This window comes from Oreochromis niloticus, linkage group LG20, assembly GCF_001858045.2.
Source record: "Oreochromis niloticus isolate F11D_XX linkage group LG20, O_niloticus_UMD_NMBU, whole genome shotgun sequence".
Classification (NCBI taxonomy): Eukaryota; Metazoa; Chordata; class Actinopteri; order Cichliformes; family Cichlidae; genus Oreochromis; species Oreochromis niloticus.
The window spans coordinates 19,907,227-19,926,425 of NC_031984.2; the positions used below are offsets into that span (position 1 = coordinate 19,907,227).

The window sequence follows — 19,199 nt, forward strand, 5'->3', positions numbered from 1 at the left end:
GCAGGACTAGTGTACTGACTTTAAGTGTGAGCGGTTTGTCTCTTTGTGTGTGTGTGTTATATGTGTGCCAGGATTAGGCAGGATGACTCTGAGTGTCACCACTGCCCCCATCATGCCCATTCTCAATGATTAACGAGCTACGAAACTCAATGCTGGCCTTACAAGAGCTGAGCCACATTCATAATGCATTTGGGTTCCTTTTCCTTGTCTGGCCTGCATCCAAACCCTGAGTCATACACACACGGACACACACACATAAACACACCCACACATCCACAGTCATCCCGTATCAGGTACTGTTATTTCAGGCAGTTTCATCAAATAGTCCAGAAAGGAGGCAAAAATCTGGTGAATTCCCCGATTTCCTCAATTATACTCAAATGCTAACAATAAACAGACAGAGGATGGAGCAAACATTAGCTCAGTGTAACTCAATACTACAGTCACCTCATAGCCATGCAATTTGAACCCTCACATGAAAGTCATCTGTTTAATTGACCTTGGGTGTGTGCGCCTGTGAATGTTTGTGTGGACCAAAGAGTGCTATAATATCAGGGTGGTTTTAACAGAGCCCCTCATTAGGATGGGAGTGTCAGACAGCAGAGGGAGAAGGAGGAAAGGAAGGAAGGAGGGAAGACCAGAGTTTCTCTCCAGTACAACAGCTGGCTCTCCATCACTTGCAGGCTTAGCCAAACCTCAGCTCGCCAGTCCAAATTTCTCAGAGCCAAGTGCCTCCTTTTTTGGGGACAACGCTAACCACATATCCTTTGACTGGTGTAAAGCTCACGACCTGCTCTGAAAATCTTTAAGGTTCAAGAAGCAGTCTTTAAACAATACTGGATAACCTATCACTGTTTCAGCCCTCAGCAAGTTTGTATATATACTCCGTTTTTGATATGTTAATCACAAATTATTGTGAATTATTTTTCACAAAAGATATATCTGATATTAGCCCACCCTATCTGAATGTCTAAAATGATATTGATATTGCATGAAATCTGAGAGCAACAAAGAGGCTGTTGATAAGAAATGTTGCTCAGCGTCAAAGACAAATACTGCTCTATGTTGTGAGGTGATTTCCACCAAAACTCCACAGCGCAAATAAATGTCTGTCCCCCAGACACTAGTTTCCCAGTTTTTGATATGGACATCTGGCTCTCCTCCTAGAGACCCGTCCCACCCCCAACCACTGAGATCACACTCAGGGCATGCATACACACACATATATACACACAAGCAAGCATGCAAAAAAATCAGGAAGAGGCAAGGTTCCAAGGTCACAAGAAAGACCCTTGGTTGGAAAAAGGCATTTTTCACATGTTGCTACTTTCAGAGCTCGATCATTGCAGGCTTGTTTGGCTTCTCATGATCTTGGACTTCACTGCAGGAAGCTTCACTAATGAGGACTTATCTGAAGTTGACCTTAGATCCCCCATGAGAGAAGACAGCACAAAGGACTGGCCTTCGTACTTGCCTGGGACTAACTATAAGAAAACCTTAAGTGTTATGTTCATGGACAGAAACAGACACTGAAATGTGAAAACCTTTGCTTCTTCGCTCTGGCATGCTGCATTGAGGCCTTTACTGGACCTGAGTTTCATCTTTTAATTTATCGTGTTTGCTCTGTGCCCTCCCATCAATAAGGTGGAAATGTCTGGTAAACAGTCAGCTACAGAAACCTTTGTAAATGTCACCAAAACACGACTGGTCTGTTCACTGGCTGGCGTTTGATCCGAGACCAGAGTGGTGGCACTAAGGGAATGGAAAATGTTTGGTGGACAGAGAAGAAGGGCAGATGTGCACAGAGCCCAGCCTCTAAATTATACTGTGAAATGCAAAGATGAGCCAGAGGGATAAAGGAAAAACTAAGACAACGGGAACAAAGTTAAAGATCCTTTGCTAAAGAAAGATCTTGCACTGCTTTGATCATGTCTTGCATCATATTAGCTAATAAATTAATCTGCTTACAGTTAATTACTTTTCATTAAAGTCAGATAAGCTGCTGTTTCTGTCCTTTTAAAGGCTGGATGAGATTTTTGTTTATTCATTTGTCTTAATCAGTCTTAGGACTCTTTACTGACAAGTGTAGGGTCAGGCAACGTATTCTATTTTGAATGTGGTCTAGATGGTGTGGTACCTCCCAGTAGCTTACTCCAGAGTGTACAAAGACACACCACAGAGGGGTTGATGCAGAGAAATTGCCATGTTGTCATACCATGTTCTCCTGCTCATAGACTAAATGGATTGACACAAACCAGATTTAGATTGAACGACTAAATAAAGTCTTGCTGTTTATCTTGACTAATACAGAAGATTAACTCGATCAGCCTTTCATGTCATGTTTGATTTCAGTGTAAGAGGTCTACTTCCACTACACCCTACTGTGACTGAAAATGATTTTTTTAAATGACCAAAAATTTTGAATCATAGCTGGGAAAAGCCAAAATAGTCTGGATGTCAATGGAAAAAAGAAAATTCATACAAACTTTGTGGCATATTGTAATTGTTTTGAATGGGAAATAGACTCCTGAATATCCTCTTGTCTGAAAAAACTAATCCACTATGAAAGAGTCTGGCCAATCAAATTCAGACCTGATCAGGTGAGGAAAAGCAGAGCTTGAATCCCACACGAAGCCAAAAGTCTGTCTTTTATCAGACTGGACATGCTTTTAGCATTTATTAGGCGGGGTATTGGGAAAGAGAGTGGAGAGCTGCAGGAGGAGGGCAGTCTATTTTCAAATTTTGTTGGGGTTGTTTTTCCTTTTGTATAATTCTGCCTACTTGAGCTTGAAGGCTCAATTAGGTTTAATAATATATGTTTCTGTGACTAGGCAGTAAAGGCAATTTGAACTTATTGCTTCAGCTATTTCCAACTCCTATAGGTCAAAGCAACTTTCCCGATATTCTGCATTTCAACATTTTTCTTTGAACTCTCATTACAATTATACTTAAAAGACTCCCATGGCACTGGCAACTAAAAAATGTGTTCAGCTATAAATCTGCTAAATTAAATGTTTATTTTTTAGATTTTAGGTGGGAGATTCATTACCAGTCTCAGCAGTCTGTGGAACCGCACTGTCTACTATAAGATGTGCTGCGGCTAAATCCGACGACAAATAGAGATGAGATGCTCATAAAAACAGCAATACGCTGCGGAGCCACTGTGATTAGATGCCTTTGTTATTCTTGCATATTTTCCAATTCATTTTCTGACAAAGACCATAAGCTGCCGAACATCCTGCGTGGACTGAAATGATTATTTCAACAAGGTTCTCCCAAGCCTTTTTCCAGTTTTTGCTCGTGGCAGTAGTTTTCTGTTCTCTCACCTGCTTTGCTGGGCTCGCTGTCTGGGGCTGTGCCAGGAGCTCCAGGCGGAGATGGGGAGGAGGTGGGGGGCAGGGTGTGAGGTTTGTCTCCTTCTTGAGGACGACTCTTAGAGGTCTCGATGCCTTTGACTCTCCTGGCATGGCGGTTCCCTTTGTAGTGGGCTTCTGCCTGGCTCTAAAGAAGAGCATGGAAAGGAAAACAAGGTTATTTCATTAGTGAACACCGATGCCAAGGTGCCCAGGTAGGCAACAGGGTGGAATTAGACTCGGTGTGACACCTGGCATGCATGCATGCCATTATGACAGCATGATATTTAATATACTCTGGGGACTAAAGTCATGATGAGCAGCAGGCAGTGAACAGAGAGATAGATTACATGCTAGATATTAAGAGAGATGCAATGATGAAGTGACACAGACATCCTGAAAACTGCCTGCCCTCCTTGTCCCCTTATTTGAATTAAGAATAAATTATGAAGGTGTGTGTTGAAACATTAACAGTATACGTTATATGGAGGATTGGCACTTGGCTGAAGTTGCCATGCCTGTTAACCTAAGAATCAGGAAACTGCCATATAAGCCCGGAGGGCTCATTAGTCCATTTCTAACCCTTCCCTCCCTAATAGAATATGCATAGTCTTGGTGAATATACATCATCTACCTACTACATGGCATCAGCGTTGTTGTCTGTAATATCTGGCAGGAAAGATAAAATGAGGATCCGCACGCTCAGCCGGCATTCCAGCAAAGACAAAAAATGCTGCAGAGATTTATTATGGAAGTCACTGTGTCTAATCTCCTGATGACATGCTCTCTACTTCCTAATGTGTTTGCTCACTGAGTAAACAAGAGAGTTATTTGTGAAGAGAATATGGGACATTATGGGAGTCTGTTTCTAGCCTGTGTGTTACTGCACAGATGTTTGTAAGTCGGGAACAATGCGGCGGATGTGATGCAGGGTTGCTATACATAGCTGTCTGGCTTCACAGTATGGTGACTATAAAACAGAAACACACGTCACTTCACTGGCTCACTGACTCACACACACTCACACTCACACAAATATAGGGTTATGGCCCCTTTTTTTTCATCACCCCTCTCTCACAGTATGTGTCCAACTATCAAAAAATAAGTAGCTACTTGCTGATACAGACATATTCAGTCAGTACTGGACTTGTAAGTCAAGTGAACTGATGTGCCATGGCACGTGCTGTGTCGGCCAAATGATTGCATCAAGGGACCAATGATGAAGATATTTATTAAGTAGCAGGATTACAGTTGGTTACCAGGGATGAGTCGCTGACAGCTGCCTCAGGAATTTGACTGACACTTCGGACATCGTGCTGACCAGAGGCTCAAGTGTGGCGATAGACTGGCTGGGCAAAGCAGGCAGGGGGTGATGAGTAATGTTACCGAGCCCTGTTGTCTATATTTGCTTTGTGTGTGTGTGTGTGTGTGTGTGTGTGAGTGTGTCCCTGCGCCTGGCAGCATCTATCACACGAGCTGGCATGGCAAACATTGAGCACTGGCTGAAGCAAGTAAGAAGATCACATGTGTCTTTTAAACCAGGATGACACATCAGGCTGTAACTGTACCCTGTCAAAGGGGTCTTAAGGACGTGTACTTGCAAAGCCTACAGATCAAGGTGGAGAGAGCTGCATGCAGGCAGAAAGGGGTGGAGGTGTAGACTGCTGAAAGAGAAGTAATCTCTCATGATGAAGAGGGGAATGTGGGGAGATTAAAAGGTATATGGCAGTGCGTGGCAAAGAGGGCACAGAGGTTTTCTTGACTTCTCCCAGCAAGTCAAAGGGATCAACTACCAAGCAGCTGAGTGTCACTGTGAGGTCCTGGGCGGAGAGGAGGGGGGAGAATGAAGGGAAAAGGAAGCAAAGGGAACTGAAAGTCAGAGAAGGTAAACGAAAAACATGCTGCACTGAGAATGGAAAGGATATAAAGAAACACAAATCTCAGAGAGAAGAAAAACTGCACCACACCAGTTTGTGATGCATGTGTTTCATTATGCAGAGAGTTTGAAGTGAACAACTGCTCTCCTACATGATCATCATTCTGAGGGGGGAGTTGTGTTATTAAAGCAGAGCTACTGCAGAGCTGCAGTTCCAAAGGAAGAAATCGGAAGAGAGGGAGAAAAAGAAAAGGGAGACAAAAAGCAAGCAAGAAGCGAAGTGAATATGGTTGGCGGAAAAAAAATAAATGTGACGTGAGCAGAGAGGAAGCGGATGAAAATAAGAGATGCATATCAGCATACTGCAGCAGTTGTGACGCTGGTCAATGCAGCTCCACGGAGCCTGTGATGTCACTAATGCAGCGTGGCATCAAGGTTACTCTGCATAAACCACCATTTAGTTCTTTACACGGACACACACAATGCAGAGACAATGGGGCACAAACTGCCTCCCCCCTTATCCTTTCCTCCTGTCCCTCCCCTTCAAGTCTCCTCTCTACCACTTTCCCAAGATGCACTGGGGCTGTCAGAGCCAGACACTAATCCATGCCCTTGACGAATGCATCTTATAATAAGTAGTGGCAGGCAATTTTGGGCATTTCCACACAGTAAATAATGCAGCATGAGAGAGGGAGACAGCCAGCAAGAAGGAAAAAAAGGTTCCTTAGAGAGAGAGAGACAGGCAAAAGAAGAGAGAGAGACAGTAGAGAATGATCATATGGGAAGAAAAAAATGATGGCAAAATGATGTGGGAAATGAAGGGAACGTGGGTGGGAGACAGAAGGTAAAGCAAGACAAATACAGTAGCCATGACATTCCATAAAAAGCCCACTTGCTTTCTTCTTTGACCCCAAAATGTTTTCAGCTCACATATGGCAGATAAAGGAGAAGAATGTCTACATGAAGGTCAGTGCCCGAGCTTGAAAATGAAGCTGAGAATGCAACATCAGATTCTCCTGAAGTATTTCTCACTGTATTATCTTCATCCATCAAATATTCACTTGAATTTGATATAAAAACAAAAATACTGGCACCCGCCTGTACTACCTCTCATTCTCACATAAATGGTATCAATTTAAAAGTTCTAAATAGCCACATTCTGGACTTATCCCAAACACAAGATTTTAAGAAAATTTGACCTCTGACCTTGGGAACGAGATCGCTAAGATTCAAACTTATTAAAGATATTAGTAGATACACCTATGTTTTTAATTTAAAGCTCCGACATTGCCTCATTCTCAAGTGATCGCATTCACAAACTTGTCCACGCGGCCCACTCGGTGATGACAGTACCCCATCAGTCTTGTACGCCTGAGGCGCAAAAAGTGTGGATAGGGAGTCACAAGTGGGGCAGTTCTGCAAGTCTGACATTGATGATGTACTGCAGTATGATTTTACCTGTGTCCAGGTAATGGGAGTCAAAGGGGAGACCACATGCTCATCTGGAAAAACACTAACTTATTAACAAGACTTTTACTCGATTAAAGGGACAGTATATAGCCGAATTAATTTACCTGTTACATCCCTCTGCTATCTACTTTCCTTGCAGTAATACTGCAAGATGGCTTAATTGCTTATTGCTTATTGTATATTTGATGAGGTGTGGACATAGGCATCCCCGAGGCCCACTTGGACTCCACTTTTTGCCAGACCTCACTGTGGGCTGTAAGCTTAAGCTGAGACTTTCAAGCCATTTTTAAAAAGGCAATGTTTCTACAAACTCTGTCAGTTTTCACTTGTGGCTTTTGAATCGGGTCGTAACACATATTTTACTTGGCTTGTAGTGTTATTTATAGATTTAAGTTATTTTGGGGTGAGCGGCTGAGTTTTGGCAATGTCAGTTAAAAAAATATTTTTGACATTTGCTTTGCATATTTTTGACAGTAACATCTTTTTCTAGTAGCCATCAAAAAAACTTTGTTGTGAGGAGCTTAATGTAGGAGCTCTTTTCCCAAACTACAGCCACCACACAGGCCCTGCATCCACCTATCCAGAACGAGAAGCATATTGATGCTGGATTTGAAAAGAAAAGTATTTCTTTGATTCTCTGGCCACCAAATGCCCATCTGTTTTATTACATTCAAGAGAAAGCAGAGATCTCTACAGCCTGATATCTCCCAAACTTGGCAACACACACCACTGCACTAAACACTGATACAGTACTAAGGGAAAAAGAGTCATCTTTCCCTGAGCAGAGAAGATCATGGCCAGATATCACTCTCAAGCTGACGTCAGTGAATGACAAAGAGAAGAAATGAATCTCTGACAGGTAAACTGCAGGGTGCTGGTGTAAAGATCATTCACACATGCACATTGCTTCCAAGCAGAAATGCTCCTTCTTGCATACTTCTAAATAATTGTGCTTGCTTTGGTTAAATTTTAACCTCCATTAGTTCAAAAGTACAACAGGTTAGGTTCTGCACAGCAAGTATCTTCTTTCTTTTTCTTTAGGCAACATTTTAACCATAAAATCTAATATTCAAAGTCTTCAGATTCTTTAGTGATTGTAACTTCATACAAAAGGACACATCTTAACTGAAGAGCCAGTATTGACTCTCCATCCTTGGGTCTTAAAGTATTCCATTATATAAACATCTTGAGTTAACTGTTTCCTGTTGCTTGTGAAGATATACAGGACAGATCTCGGCTAAGAGAAGCTTCATGATTACAGCCTTGCAGCTCCCTGACCACACGGAAACCATGATTGTAGATCTGATGTGTATATATAGCCCTGACCCACTCCTTAATGTTGTGTATTGTGAATGGATGAACGCCCTGGCCCTGAAGTCTGCAACACTGAATAGGGAGTATTGCAGCCAAATTATACACTACACATATGACATTTGGTACTGATTTTGTCATGAGTCTATCCTATTTGTTGACACAAAAAAGAAAAAACAGACAAGATATTTGCCATCACAACTCATAAAATACTTCCATATGATTTTTTGCTTTCATTAATTTGTCATCAGCCATGTCTGCAAATTGCCCGAGGGTATAACGTGCAAATAAATTCTAATTAGGAGTTCGATATTAATTAAGCTGTTTAAAGTTTATATTTTCTATAGAGAGAAATGGAAATGTACTCATATACAAATTTAAGCTCAAACTTATCAGTACTGATGAACAACAGGAAAATCCAAAATCCAGAATTTTATTCCTCGTTCACACATTCATCAGGATCGCTTAAGCCTCTGTGCTGCAGTGCACTACTTTAGTCTACGCTGCCTTAAAACAAATTAAATTCCAGTCAGGTCGCAACGGCCAAAACATAACCCAAACAAATGCACCACATCCGCTTTGTCAGTTCCAGCTTCCAGGGGAGCAAACCAGGACAAACAGTCCTTCAAAACTTTTTGAAATAAAAGGTTGATTCTTACTTAGAGAAAAATAAAATATTTTCAAAGCCATAAAGAAAATGAAAACAAGATGAGAGGCAGTGATGTTGTGTGTGTGTTGTCATTTATTTATTTGCCTCTGAGTTGAAGCGGATCTGGCAGACGTTGCAGGAGATGACTGGTCGCTTGGTCTTGATCAGAGGAACTCCAAAGGTGTGGTTGATCACAGCCTTTTGCACCGGGTCCATCTGCAGGAGTGAAAACAGAGAGGAAAGGAGCAGAAATCTGTCAGGTATAATTCACACTGGTGCCACAGCTCAATGGGCCAAGCTGTCATAACGTGCAATAGACTAGACCAAAATGACCACATGCAGAATGCATAAGGTTCACAGTTAAAGAGTGGTTACAGAGTCTGTTCGGTGATATCTGTAATTCACTTCAGCAAACAGCGGTCAGCAGTGTTGACAGTTTGTTGCTACAACCGAGACACCTGTTGCATCCCCACGATTAGGAATCTGATGGTTCTGGATCCTCACTACATTGTAGCATAATACTGTCCCTCTGCTAATTGCTTCAGCTGGGACATCCATCATCTCTGTGGTGTTAAGCACCTTGTATAAATTTAACTAACTTGCTTAGCAGCCCTCAGCAGTTAAGCTGCCCGTATAAATTCTGTCCCAGACACAAAAGACCCGGTCCGTACTGGACTGTTTGTGTTTGAAGCCGAATTTATCAAGCAATCACTGTTGGTTGACCTTAGCATTACTCTGGATTCAGTGGCTGGCTTACATTTCGACCTCAGACAACTGTCTACAGCTAAAGTAAGCAACAATGATAAACAAAGACTGATGTAGCAGTGCGCGGGTATGCAAAAGAATGAAGCAAAGCAATCTGCGGCCTGAAGAACAAAAGGATACAACACTTTGTGTTTTGAATTCAAAAGACAGCGAGGAAACGTTCGAGTGTGTCCACCAAGAGTAATGAAAGCATAATGCAGTGCCAGGCAGATGCAAAATAACTCACTTTTGATTCATTACTGTATTTTGGACTATTTACTAAGCTTTTCTTTAAGCCTTGTTACACTGAGAGGCACAGGCTCATCCAATATAGAAGCAGCTCAACATCCCGAGGAGTGACGGAGAGGATAGAAGGGGCTTAAACAAATATTGTTGTTACTTAGACTCAAATAACTTTTTTTTCCCACCGTGCTCGTTGCTTGGCAACTCCCAACAAAAAGAAGCAAAAATAAAGAAAAATAAAAGATTAAGGGGAGGAGCCTCAAGACATTTCGGCCACCCAGCTGTGGCCGGAAGGCAGAGAAACATACCATCTGGAGGAGAAAATGAGTGAGCGAATTAGAGAAAGAAGAGCAGAGAGTTAGAGGGAAAGAGAAAGAGGCCCAGGCCGGACATCCTCACATCATGCATGCTTATCTCTTTTCCACGTTCCAAGACTGTTTCTGTTTCTCTCCCAAGAAACCGTATAAAGAAAGCTCTGCTGCTCTGGCTGTGAGGACAGATTAATGGGGAGGGCTGGGGTGGGGGTGGAAGATATATTGAAAAATTACAAATGTTTACTGTGTGAACATCTAAACAACAAGAACTAAGCTTTAGCCAGCACAAACTTCTACACCAGGACTGCATTAAGCTTCCTATTGATTTTTAAAAAGTGACACTGTGTTTTATCTTTCCAAAGTGTAAAAAAAAATTCTTTCTCTCCGTGTCCATAATGTGACCCAGACTAGATAGAGTTTAGCAAGAGTTTGAACCTGCCTGGTGGCGTAACCGTATGAATCATGGGCTTCTCCGCAGTCATTCCACCAGTCTGGGTGTGGGGCAGTTATGACCCATCCAGTTAATTCAGCTGTTGAAAACACAGTCCAGCTGCCAGCAAATGTCTTTGGAATGTTGCTCGCATGGCCTCTTCTCCAAACGCTCTCCAAAACATGTTCTCATGAAATAGGAGGAGAGCACTATGATGTAACCGCAGAGGGATTTTCCAAAACTTGTTCTTATAGCTCGTAACTGTACATTCTCATTAAAAACTTAGAAATCTAGAAACATATTACAAAGTTTACATTTATCTGGGAAAATAATGGAAATTTCATGTAATAGTGGAGCTGTGTGAATGTGGTGAGCAATCTGGCAGAGGTAAGCAAAGCACACAGACCGCAGACCGCTGACTTCAGCATCACTCTGCAGTCATGTCAACATCTCCAAGCAGCCTAAAAACTCCAAACACTCAAATATCACCCAAGCATCACCCAACACCGCACAATGGCACACGTCCTAACTCACCAACATCCTCTGTTCTAGAGTTTCTTTTCATCTTTCATTTTCTACAGTTCTTATTTTCTTCCCGTTCTTTACTGTGTTTTCATTCTTTCTTAGTTACTCTTTCTTCAGTTTGTTTGATCAACTCTCAGAATCAAACTGTTTGAAACAGCTAAAACCCACCAGGGGAGAGTGCACTACAGCGTGACTCTCAGTAGAGCCATTGTGACAGTCACAGTGAGGTCCACACTGTGCCAGACGAAAACAGCCTTTGAAGCACAAATTCTGCATTACGTTTAAGCTGGCCCAGTTTAAGTTGGACAGACAAAAATGTGACAAGCTCTTTGAATTTTAGGTACTTACCTTCATCTCCTCTTTGTCTGTAGAAGCTTGGAGCTGCATTGGTCCTCCTGTGTGTGTGCTGCTGGCTGAGGTATGTGTTTGGGTCTCAGCATGTGCAAGGCTCAGAGTGTGTGGTGCACTATCCTTACTCATTCAGCCTGCTTGGTAGGTAGTCAATGCTGAATACAGACTAGCTCACAGAAACAGAGCTTATGCCTAGTGAAGCATCGGTAGCTACGATATCTTTGTTTCTTCTCCTTTCAGCACACTGTCTGCTTCTCTTTTGAGATGCTTTAAGAGAAATCTCTCCCTTACTTCTTTTTTCAACACATGACCTAACAAGTGCCTGTCCCTTTTTTCAGTCTCCTCCTCCTCCTCTATTCTCAACTACATTCCCTCTCTGCCTCACACTCCACTATAATGCACTTCCTTCTCTGTTTTCCAGTTTTCTCCTCCCTCTCTCCCTCTCCCTCTCTCACTCTTCCCCATGGTCTGTCAGTCTGCCCATGTGCACCCAGGATTATGTGTCCTACTCTCCTCCTGCCAAACTCTCACTCTTCTAGGAGTGCTGAATAGCCTTGGTATGGATATTGGTAACAATTTACTGATAACAGTGTTTTTATCAATCATGCTCATAGGTCAGGTTCTTAACTAATCAACTTCTTGATTCCTGACTTTGCTGTTTAGGCTTTCTTTAGGTTTTCAGTGCAAGTTCACCTTTGTTTTTACTACCTATGAGCCAGAGCTGAGGTTCACATGTGACTAAGGTGTACAAGAGCTCCACAGCCGTGTTCTTTCCAGCTGCTAGAAAAACATGCTAGCACTGCTAAAGGGAAATGATAAACTGGAAGGTCTACAGTCCTGATGAACTGGAGGAGGCAGAGCAATTCCCATCTTTAATTCACACCATCTATCGAATGTCGTCATCCACCACTGTAGCCTGCATCTCCCCCACAAACCCAGAACTCACACTTGCATGAAACTCTGGCAAGACAAATATTTATTGGATGTGACATATTCACACCAAAGTGATGACAGGGCCACATGTGGTGCTGGACAAAACATAAATGTGTACTGTTTAGATAATGAGCTATTAGTCATGTCTTGCTGTACTACAATTATTTTTGTTAGGGGGAGAGTGAGAAAAGATATATATGGTAGTTAAGATTCAACAAGTGCACATGATTATACTGCACCAAGAAGTCTTGTGATTGTGTAGCTTCAGCAAACAGTGCAGGCAACACAACTCTGAGTTTTACTCTGAGTTTTATGAGCATGTGTCTGTATCAGCACCAGCTGATGCAGATAAATAATTCAGCCTCATCATTGTCTACAGGCACATTGCACGAGACAGGCAGGTGGAGGACAAATCACATTAAAGGACTATTAAAAGCTGTATATGGCTTTAGGACCCTCAATGTGAAGTAGGGCCTCATTAAGGCTGTACAAACTCAGCGCAGATCACTTATTAAGGCAGAATGATGGAACAACTAGCTGCCAGCTCACTGCAGGGACGTTTTTCAGTGTTTTTGCTGCTACAGTGCTGTACCTTCATTGAGATATTTTGTCGATCAGAATGTGTTACTGTGCAATGGTGCAGAAAAACACCAGGAAACATCTAAAGCACTTGAAATGTTATGTGAAATAGCCCCAGTTCAGCCTAACAATCCATATAAAAACCTCCAAAACAAAACAGTATGAGATGTAAATGGAGCTGTGGACACTTACTCTCTTATTCTAGATCTTCCTGTATAAATTTACTCATCTTCACAGCACTACATTGAACATAATGCCACATATCTAATAAAATCTGAGATTATGTCATACATTTCAGGCAACAGAAGCTCTCCTTGCAAACACCAACAGTGATATATTAGTGAGTCATTTCTTCACGCTTTTGAATGCGCTGCGTATACTATGAGTACGCTGTAAGGTCAGAATGCCCTTACAGCTTCTCTTATGGCCCCATCTCCTGGCCACAGAGCTGTAAAACAGCACTCAGGGTTACCTCGCAGTCATCAGCAGCAACACCTATTAACATTCACAGCGTCCCTGTGGGCCTTCCTACCTAGTTGAGGCTTTGAAGAGGAGGATGGTGAGCGGATGGACGTTACAGAATAGGTGAGAGGAAGTCCAGAGGGAGTGTTGCAGAGGCAGCAAGACAGGAAATAAAATCAAGCAAGAATGATTTTAAGGCTACGCTAACAGAGGCCAGAATGGAAACCGAGTGCCTGCATAATTTCAGTATCTCTATTAATGCATGTCTGCTGGGTGTAGTGCAGTTTGGTAGTGAAAATGCTTCCACTTATGTCATGGTCCATTGAGGCCTATTAAAATGACTATATTGTTAAAATGTGTTTAAGAGTGTCTGGACTCCTGTTACTATCCCTGTAGGGCCATGCACAGTCAAACCTCATGCCAGATATTTCCAATTAGTGAAAGGTTATTATGTTGTCTTGTTGCAGACTGCAGCTAAATATACCAGGGTGACACATAACCCTGTTGAAGCCATGGTCCGTAAATAGCATTGCCCCAGTAGAGTACATATACAGTTCAGTGAATTTACATATTGCTGATGAGAAATGTGTTGACATTGTTCAGCGGAGTCTGGAAGAGCAGGTGCCACATTATGCTGAGTTGGTGAAATGGTAAATGTCTCTATGGTCTAATCTAAATGCCTGAGGTAGAAGAAACAGGAAGACTCCTCTCCTTTAAAATAAAAAGATATTACATCAAACAAACTGCGGTGTTTGATGTTGTTAGTTATAAGGATGGCCTTAAAACTGTTCTTTAATTATACGGCTACCATTTTACGCCTTTGAAAATAGTCCTGGTTCCTTAATATACAGTCCAGTGTGTCTCAACATACATTGTTAATCTAGATGTGGCAGCACAACCTAAAATTTTAGACATATTTTAAAGCTACTATTGCATTCAAAACTGTACGCAGAGAAGACTGCAATTTAAAGCATAAAGGTGGTAACCTCCTGCACCCACTACAACATTTACAATTTTGTGTCGTGCGTTTCCTCGCTGCAGTCGATGACTTAAAAGACTGCAGTGTTTGTGCTTGTTGTCTGCATCAACTCTTACCGTATTGAAGTTGTGGAAGAGGCTCATGCTGTGTGGAGGAGGGGGGGTCTCCACTGGGAACTGCAGGAAGGGCTTCATGTCCAAGTGGGGTTGGATCACTGTGGGGGTCCGTAAGAATGTCGGCACTGCTGCCCCAGCCCGATTGATGCCTCCTAAACACAGAAAGACACAGAGATACATAAGTATGCACGGTATTTTCCAGCATTCATGAGCCCAGGCTCTGGGCTGTGTTTACTCAAATGTGTGACAGAGAATTTAAACAGCGTCTTTAGGTGATATAGTATACCTAAAGAATACAAATTAAAGCACGACACAGAGAGAGTGGAGGAAAAAAACAACAAAAACATGTGCTTTTTATAACAGACTGTGTACAGTTGTTTCCTGGAATGTGCAGCTGAATTCCAAAATGCACAATAAAGCATAATTTCACTGCAAAAGCAATTATCTCTCTGTGGACAGAACAAAGCTATGTGACGCCCCAGAGAAGCATACAGTTTCTACACAGTGAGGAAAAAAGATGCATTTGGTCAGTTAAGGGCTTTTCATTGATTGCTGCACAGATGCTCTGGTTTACCAGACGTGTTGGCAAGACTGAATCTACAAAGTGTGACATTGCTTTAATAAATATGGAGTGATGTTGAGGGTTTTGTTGACTTTGTATAATTCACATCCCCGAAACAGGAATGCCATGAAGAAGAAAAGGATGCCACAGAGGCAGAGGGGATTCCTCTTATCCACCTGTCTGCCAGTGTGCTCTCTTCTTCTCTCCTCTCCTGGGAGACATCTGCAGCTTGATGATAATGAGTTCCATCTCAGGCAGCGCTGCTTTATGTCATCCTGTGTTGTGCACTACAGCTGGATCACTTAGTTGAGTCTAATTATAGTATGAATGAAAGAAGAAGTACCACATACTTCATTTGGCTGGATTTCTAAAGAAATTGAAAAATGCAGTCACTTAAGAAAACTACTGCAAGGGTACCTTTGCACACAGAGAGATACACACCCACCCACCCACACACACACACACACACACACAATGTGCACTAAGCCAATATTTAATTCGCGTATAAGAAACATGTGAGGCTGCCTTAATGATACGCAGCTTCCTATTCTCCCCATTGCTCCCATCTGGCTTCTCTTCCTTTTCCTCCTTATTCCCTCTCGTCTCCTCTCTAACCTCTGTCAAGGATGATAGTGATGGGGCCCAAACAGCAAAACTCAGCCTCAGCAAGCTCTTAGATTAAGCCTCTTAATATCCGCAGCTGGATTTCTATGGCTTTCAAATTCCTCCGAGACTTAAAGCTCTGCTGCTCTCCTTTTCGGGATTGCTCTAAGCTACTTTTTTTGCTCTGTTACTTGCCATCCCTCACCGTGGTTCCCACAGCAGTGCTTTTCTACCTTCCTCCACACTTTCACATGCTAATTTGGGCATTATTTGACACCTCTGCGATTTCATCAAGCTTTATGTCAACTGAATGTAAACAGAGAAAATATTATGACTGCTGCTTTGAAGACTATGTTGCCAGATGGAGTCGCCGAAGTTTGGATTAGAGGGAGTGGGAGAGAAAGGGATAAGAAAGAGAGAGAGAGAGGAGAGTGGGGGGGATTGACTTTGTCGGGCTGGAGTGAAAGTGCTGTCTCAGCTGCCTTCTGCTACGCATCTGTAGGCCTCGAGGTGCAGAGGACTGCATCATTACCTCTAGTTAAGCATTTAAATTTTCTAGTCTAAACAAACCAAACATATACACATGCAAACACGTGTATGAAAGCACAAAACCACACAATTATTCTTACAACATGTGAAACAAGTTTGAGGCTTCTTGCCTGCTGGTTTTCCAGCTGGTGCAGTCTGACTCAGCAATCTTAAGCTCTTTCATTTTAACTTAGGCTTAAAAAAAGTGACAGGTTTTTTAGTTTTCCTAATTAAATATGTACACTTGTAAATATGCAGAGATCACCCTTTAATCTAAACTCCTCGTAAATGTAGTTTCTTCTGATGAGAGAAGATTAGAAGTAACTGATGATGCCAGTTTGTCCTTTATCAGGGCTGCACCACTAATACAATGATTCTTCACTGCATTTATCATGGCGCCGTGCCATGTCTCGATACATCGTCTCCTTTAGCATCTTTGTACAAGTTCATGTGTGAATGTGTGTTTTGCTTGTATGGAGTGACACTGTTAGCTGAAATTGCACAGCAGTAATGTTTGCAGCTCCCCAGTGAGTCTGTCCTTGAACACTGAGACCGTTACTGGCAGCGGGTCAGGCAGTGTCTGGCAGGCTTACAGAGAGATTGGCTGAGTGGAGGGCAAAACGTGTCTCTGCAGCAGCACAAGGAGCTGAAATCCGAGGAAGTGAATGGAGCTGAGGACCAGACAGGAGCGAGAAGAGCAGTCGTCCCTTGAGCCCAGGACATATGTGTGTTTGTCAGCGTGTATAAATCAGAGCGTCGCTGCACCATATATTTATCCTATTAAATTAATCTCTCTCTGGGGATCTCCTTACAATGTTAACTGAACAAATTGTTGTATGGTGCAGGAGTATGACAAGTGCACAAATGCATTTTCGCAAACATATGGGCATTTTATGTGCAGTGTGTAAACAAGTGCATGTGTTTAAGTGCTCCCACTTGGCTTTTAAGGACCAGACTTCAGTGAAGTCAGAGCTGATAAAACAATAAATTGTAAATGAGTAATAACAAGAAGTCTCCTCTAATGGCTTCTGTGCAAATACTACACATATATTAATTTTTTGGTTTTTTTTTGCTTTTCTCTCTTTGACGAAAATAACTATAATTGTTTTGTTGTAGACCGGAGGACAAACAGAGTAAGCAACTTGGCTGTCTGTGACTGCCATTTTACAGCGTTTTCTACCCTTTAAATGACTAAAATAAAAACAAATCAATTTACTTTAAATCGCAAAAGTCCTTGACAGTTCATCAAAGAACTGTTATGTGTACTGTTATTAGTAAAACTAATTACAGCATGCAAAAGTAAGTGATGACAAAACAGGATCTTTGCTCACTGTATTCTGATATTCCCTTCCTCAGTACTCCCTTGTGGCTGTTGGAGCCTGTTCTGTGTGAGTGTATGTGCGGTAGAAATTGACAGACAGGGCAGCCTGGAAGAGCTGAGAGAACTCAGACAGTGATTTGGATGTTGTTAAACCCTCTGACATGCCAGGAATCCTACCAGGCTAACAGGGGCCATAATCAGAGCTCATAAACAGCCTGCGGGACGCTGCCAGAAGGCTTGGTGTTGCAGGCTTTTTTGAAGTGTGTGTCTTCATATGAGCCTTTATTATTCACTTGTTGTGAGGACCTTAGTCAGAATATCGAGTTAGGTCTAGGTTATGAACTTTACTGAGGGCAAGAGACAGCATGAAAAGAAGCACCACTCCAAGTAGTTATATGTGCCAAAACTTAAAAAACACACCCATGCTTTCACTGTATAAATACAACAGCAGGTAACGCCGACTCCTCCTGTAGCTGAATGTCAGTGTTCTTGGCCAAGATATTGAACTGCCCCCCATTCATACATTAGATGTGAGTTTATGCATGCTATTTAGAGAAATGCTTAAATGCATAGAAAAAAGCATTATATGAATGTTTGTATGAATGGGTCAATGTGGCTTGCAGCAAAAAAAAAGCTTTGAGTGCTCAGTTAGAGCAGAAAAGTGCTATGTAAATACCAGTCTATTTACCATTCCATTTATGCATACGCACTAATAAATGACCCTCAGTCCTGCTTCACCATGTGACACATTTAATCCCTAAAGCTGTTTCTGTTTGGGGTTGAACAAGTGGAGGCAAAACTGAAAATTCAAGTACACATAACTGATGGTTGGTCAGAGCAAATTAATGTGGTTACTGTCTTTCTTTTGTATTTCCTGATCCTGCCTCCCCCACCCCACCCAAAATGATGATACCATGCACTAATGTGAAGATAGTGAAAAGAACAGAAGCTATTTCAAAATCAGTTCAATCAATCGGTGAATCAAAAAGGAAAACATGTTTAAGGGTGATGCTTTTCATACGATAACCAGTGTTTTACATATAATAAAATTTAAAATGCAAACGTAAAACGTAATACTAAGCTCATACAAGGCTTTGTTTACTCCAGTGAATGTGGGGGAAAAAGAGAAAAGAAATAGAGCTGATTTGGTAAGAATCTTTGGAGAAAACACCATCGTGTGTTTTCCTTCCCCCGTTCTGCTAGACAAAGAGCTGTTTCTAGAATCTAGGCTAAGAGAATCTTTTCATGTCTTGAGATTATCTAACAGGCCGTGTAGATTGCGCCACACTGTGTTCAGCCTTCTTTCCCATGGGCGTTGGATGCATTCAGGGGAGAACAATGGGCGCAGGGTAGTTGGCACCAGCCATGCTGGACGGCCACAGATGTGCCAGGGTTGTTGGCAGTGGGGGCAGGGAGAAGGAGGTGGAAACGGTGAGGATGCCAACTTGCCCTTCTGCTGGGCTCTGAAGCTGGCACCTGTCCTCCTCATTGCCCAGAGGGAACAGAGACATCAGAACTTATAATCAGTGCCGCAGATATGTTTGATGCAGGAATATAAGCAACAGATGTGTTGGTAAGTCTGGATGCATAGCACCTGACTGAAATCAATGGCGTGCCATGACAACTAAGAAAAATAATTTGGGATTTCAACATTTTATGTGAAGAAGTAAATTCAATAATGAACTGTGATTTTATTTACCGCCTGTATGCATGTGGTCCATTGAGTTCTCAGATTAAAGATCTCTGATTCAGCGACATCATTTAAAGAGACCAGAGCTCCAAAAGTTTAATAAGAGAGGCACCTCAGCTTCAACCCATATATATTTAATTTCTGCTATATACTGGGATAT

The 19,199-nt window shown here is 42.1% G+C and overlaps 1 protein-coding gene across 1 annotated transcript in view; it reads right to left on the reverse strand.

Annotated features, from left to right (window-relative positions):
* The window catches only part of znf385a (zinc finger protein 385A), a 53,583-nt gene that overhangs the window by 11,002 nt on the left and 23,382 nt on the right, over positions 1 to 19,199 (reverse strand). Inside the window, 3 exon segments of the mRNA XM_019350168.2 lie at positions 3,327 to 3,501; positions 8,765 to 8,875; positions 14,336 to 14,487. Coding sequence (XP_019205713.1) covers positions 3,327 to 3,501; positions 8,765 to 8,875; positions 14,336 to 14,487 — 438 coding nt within the window.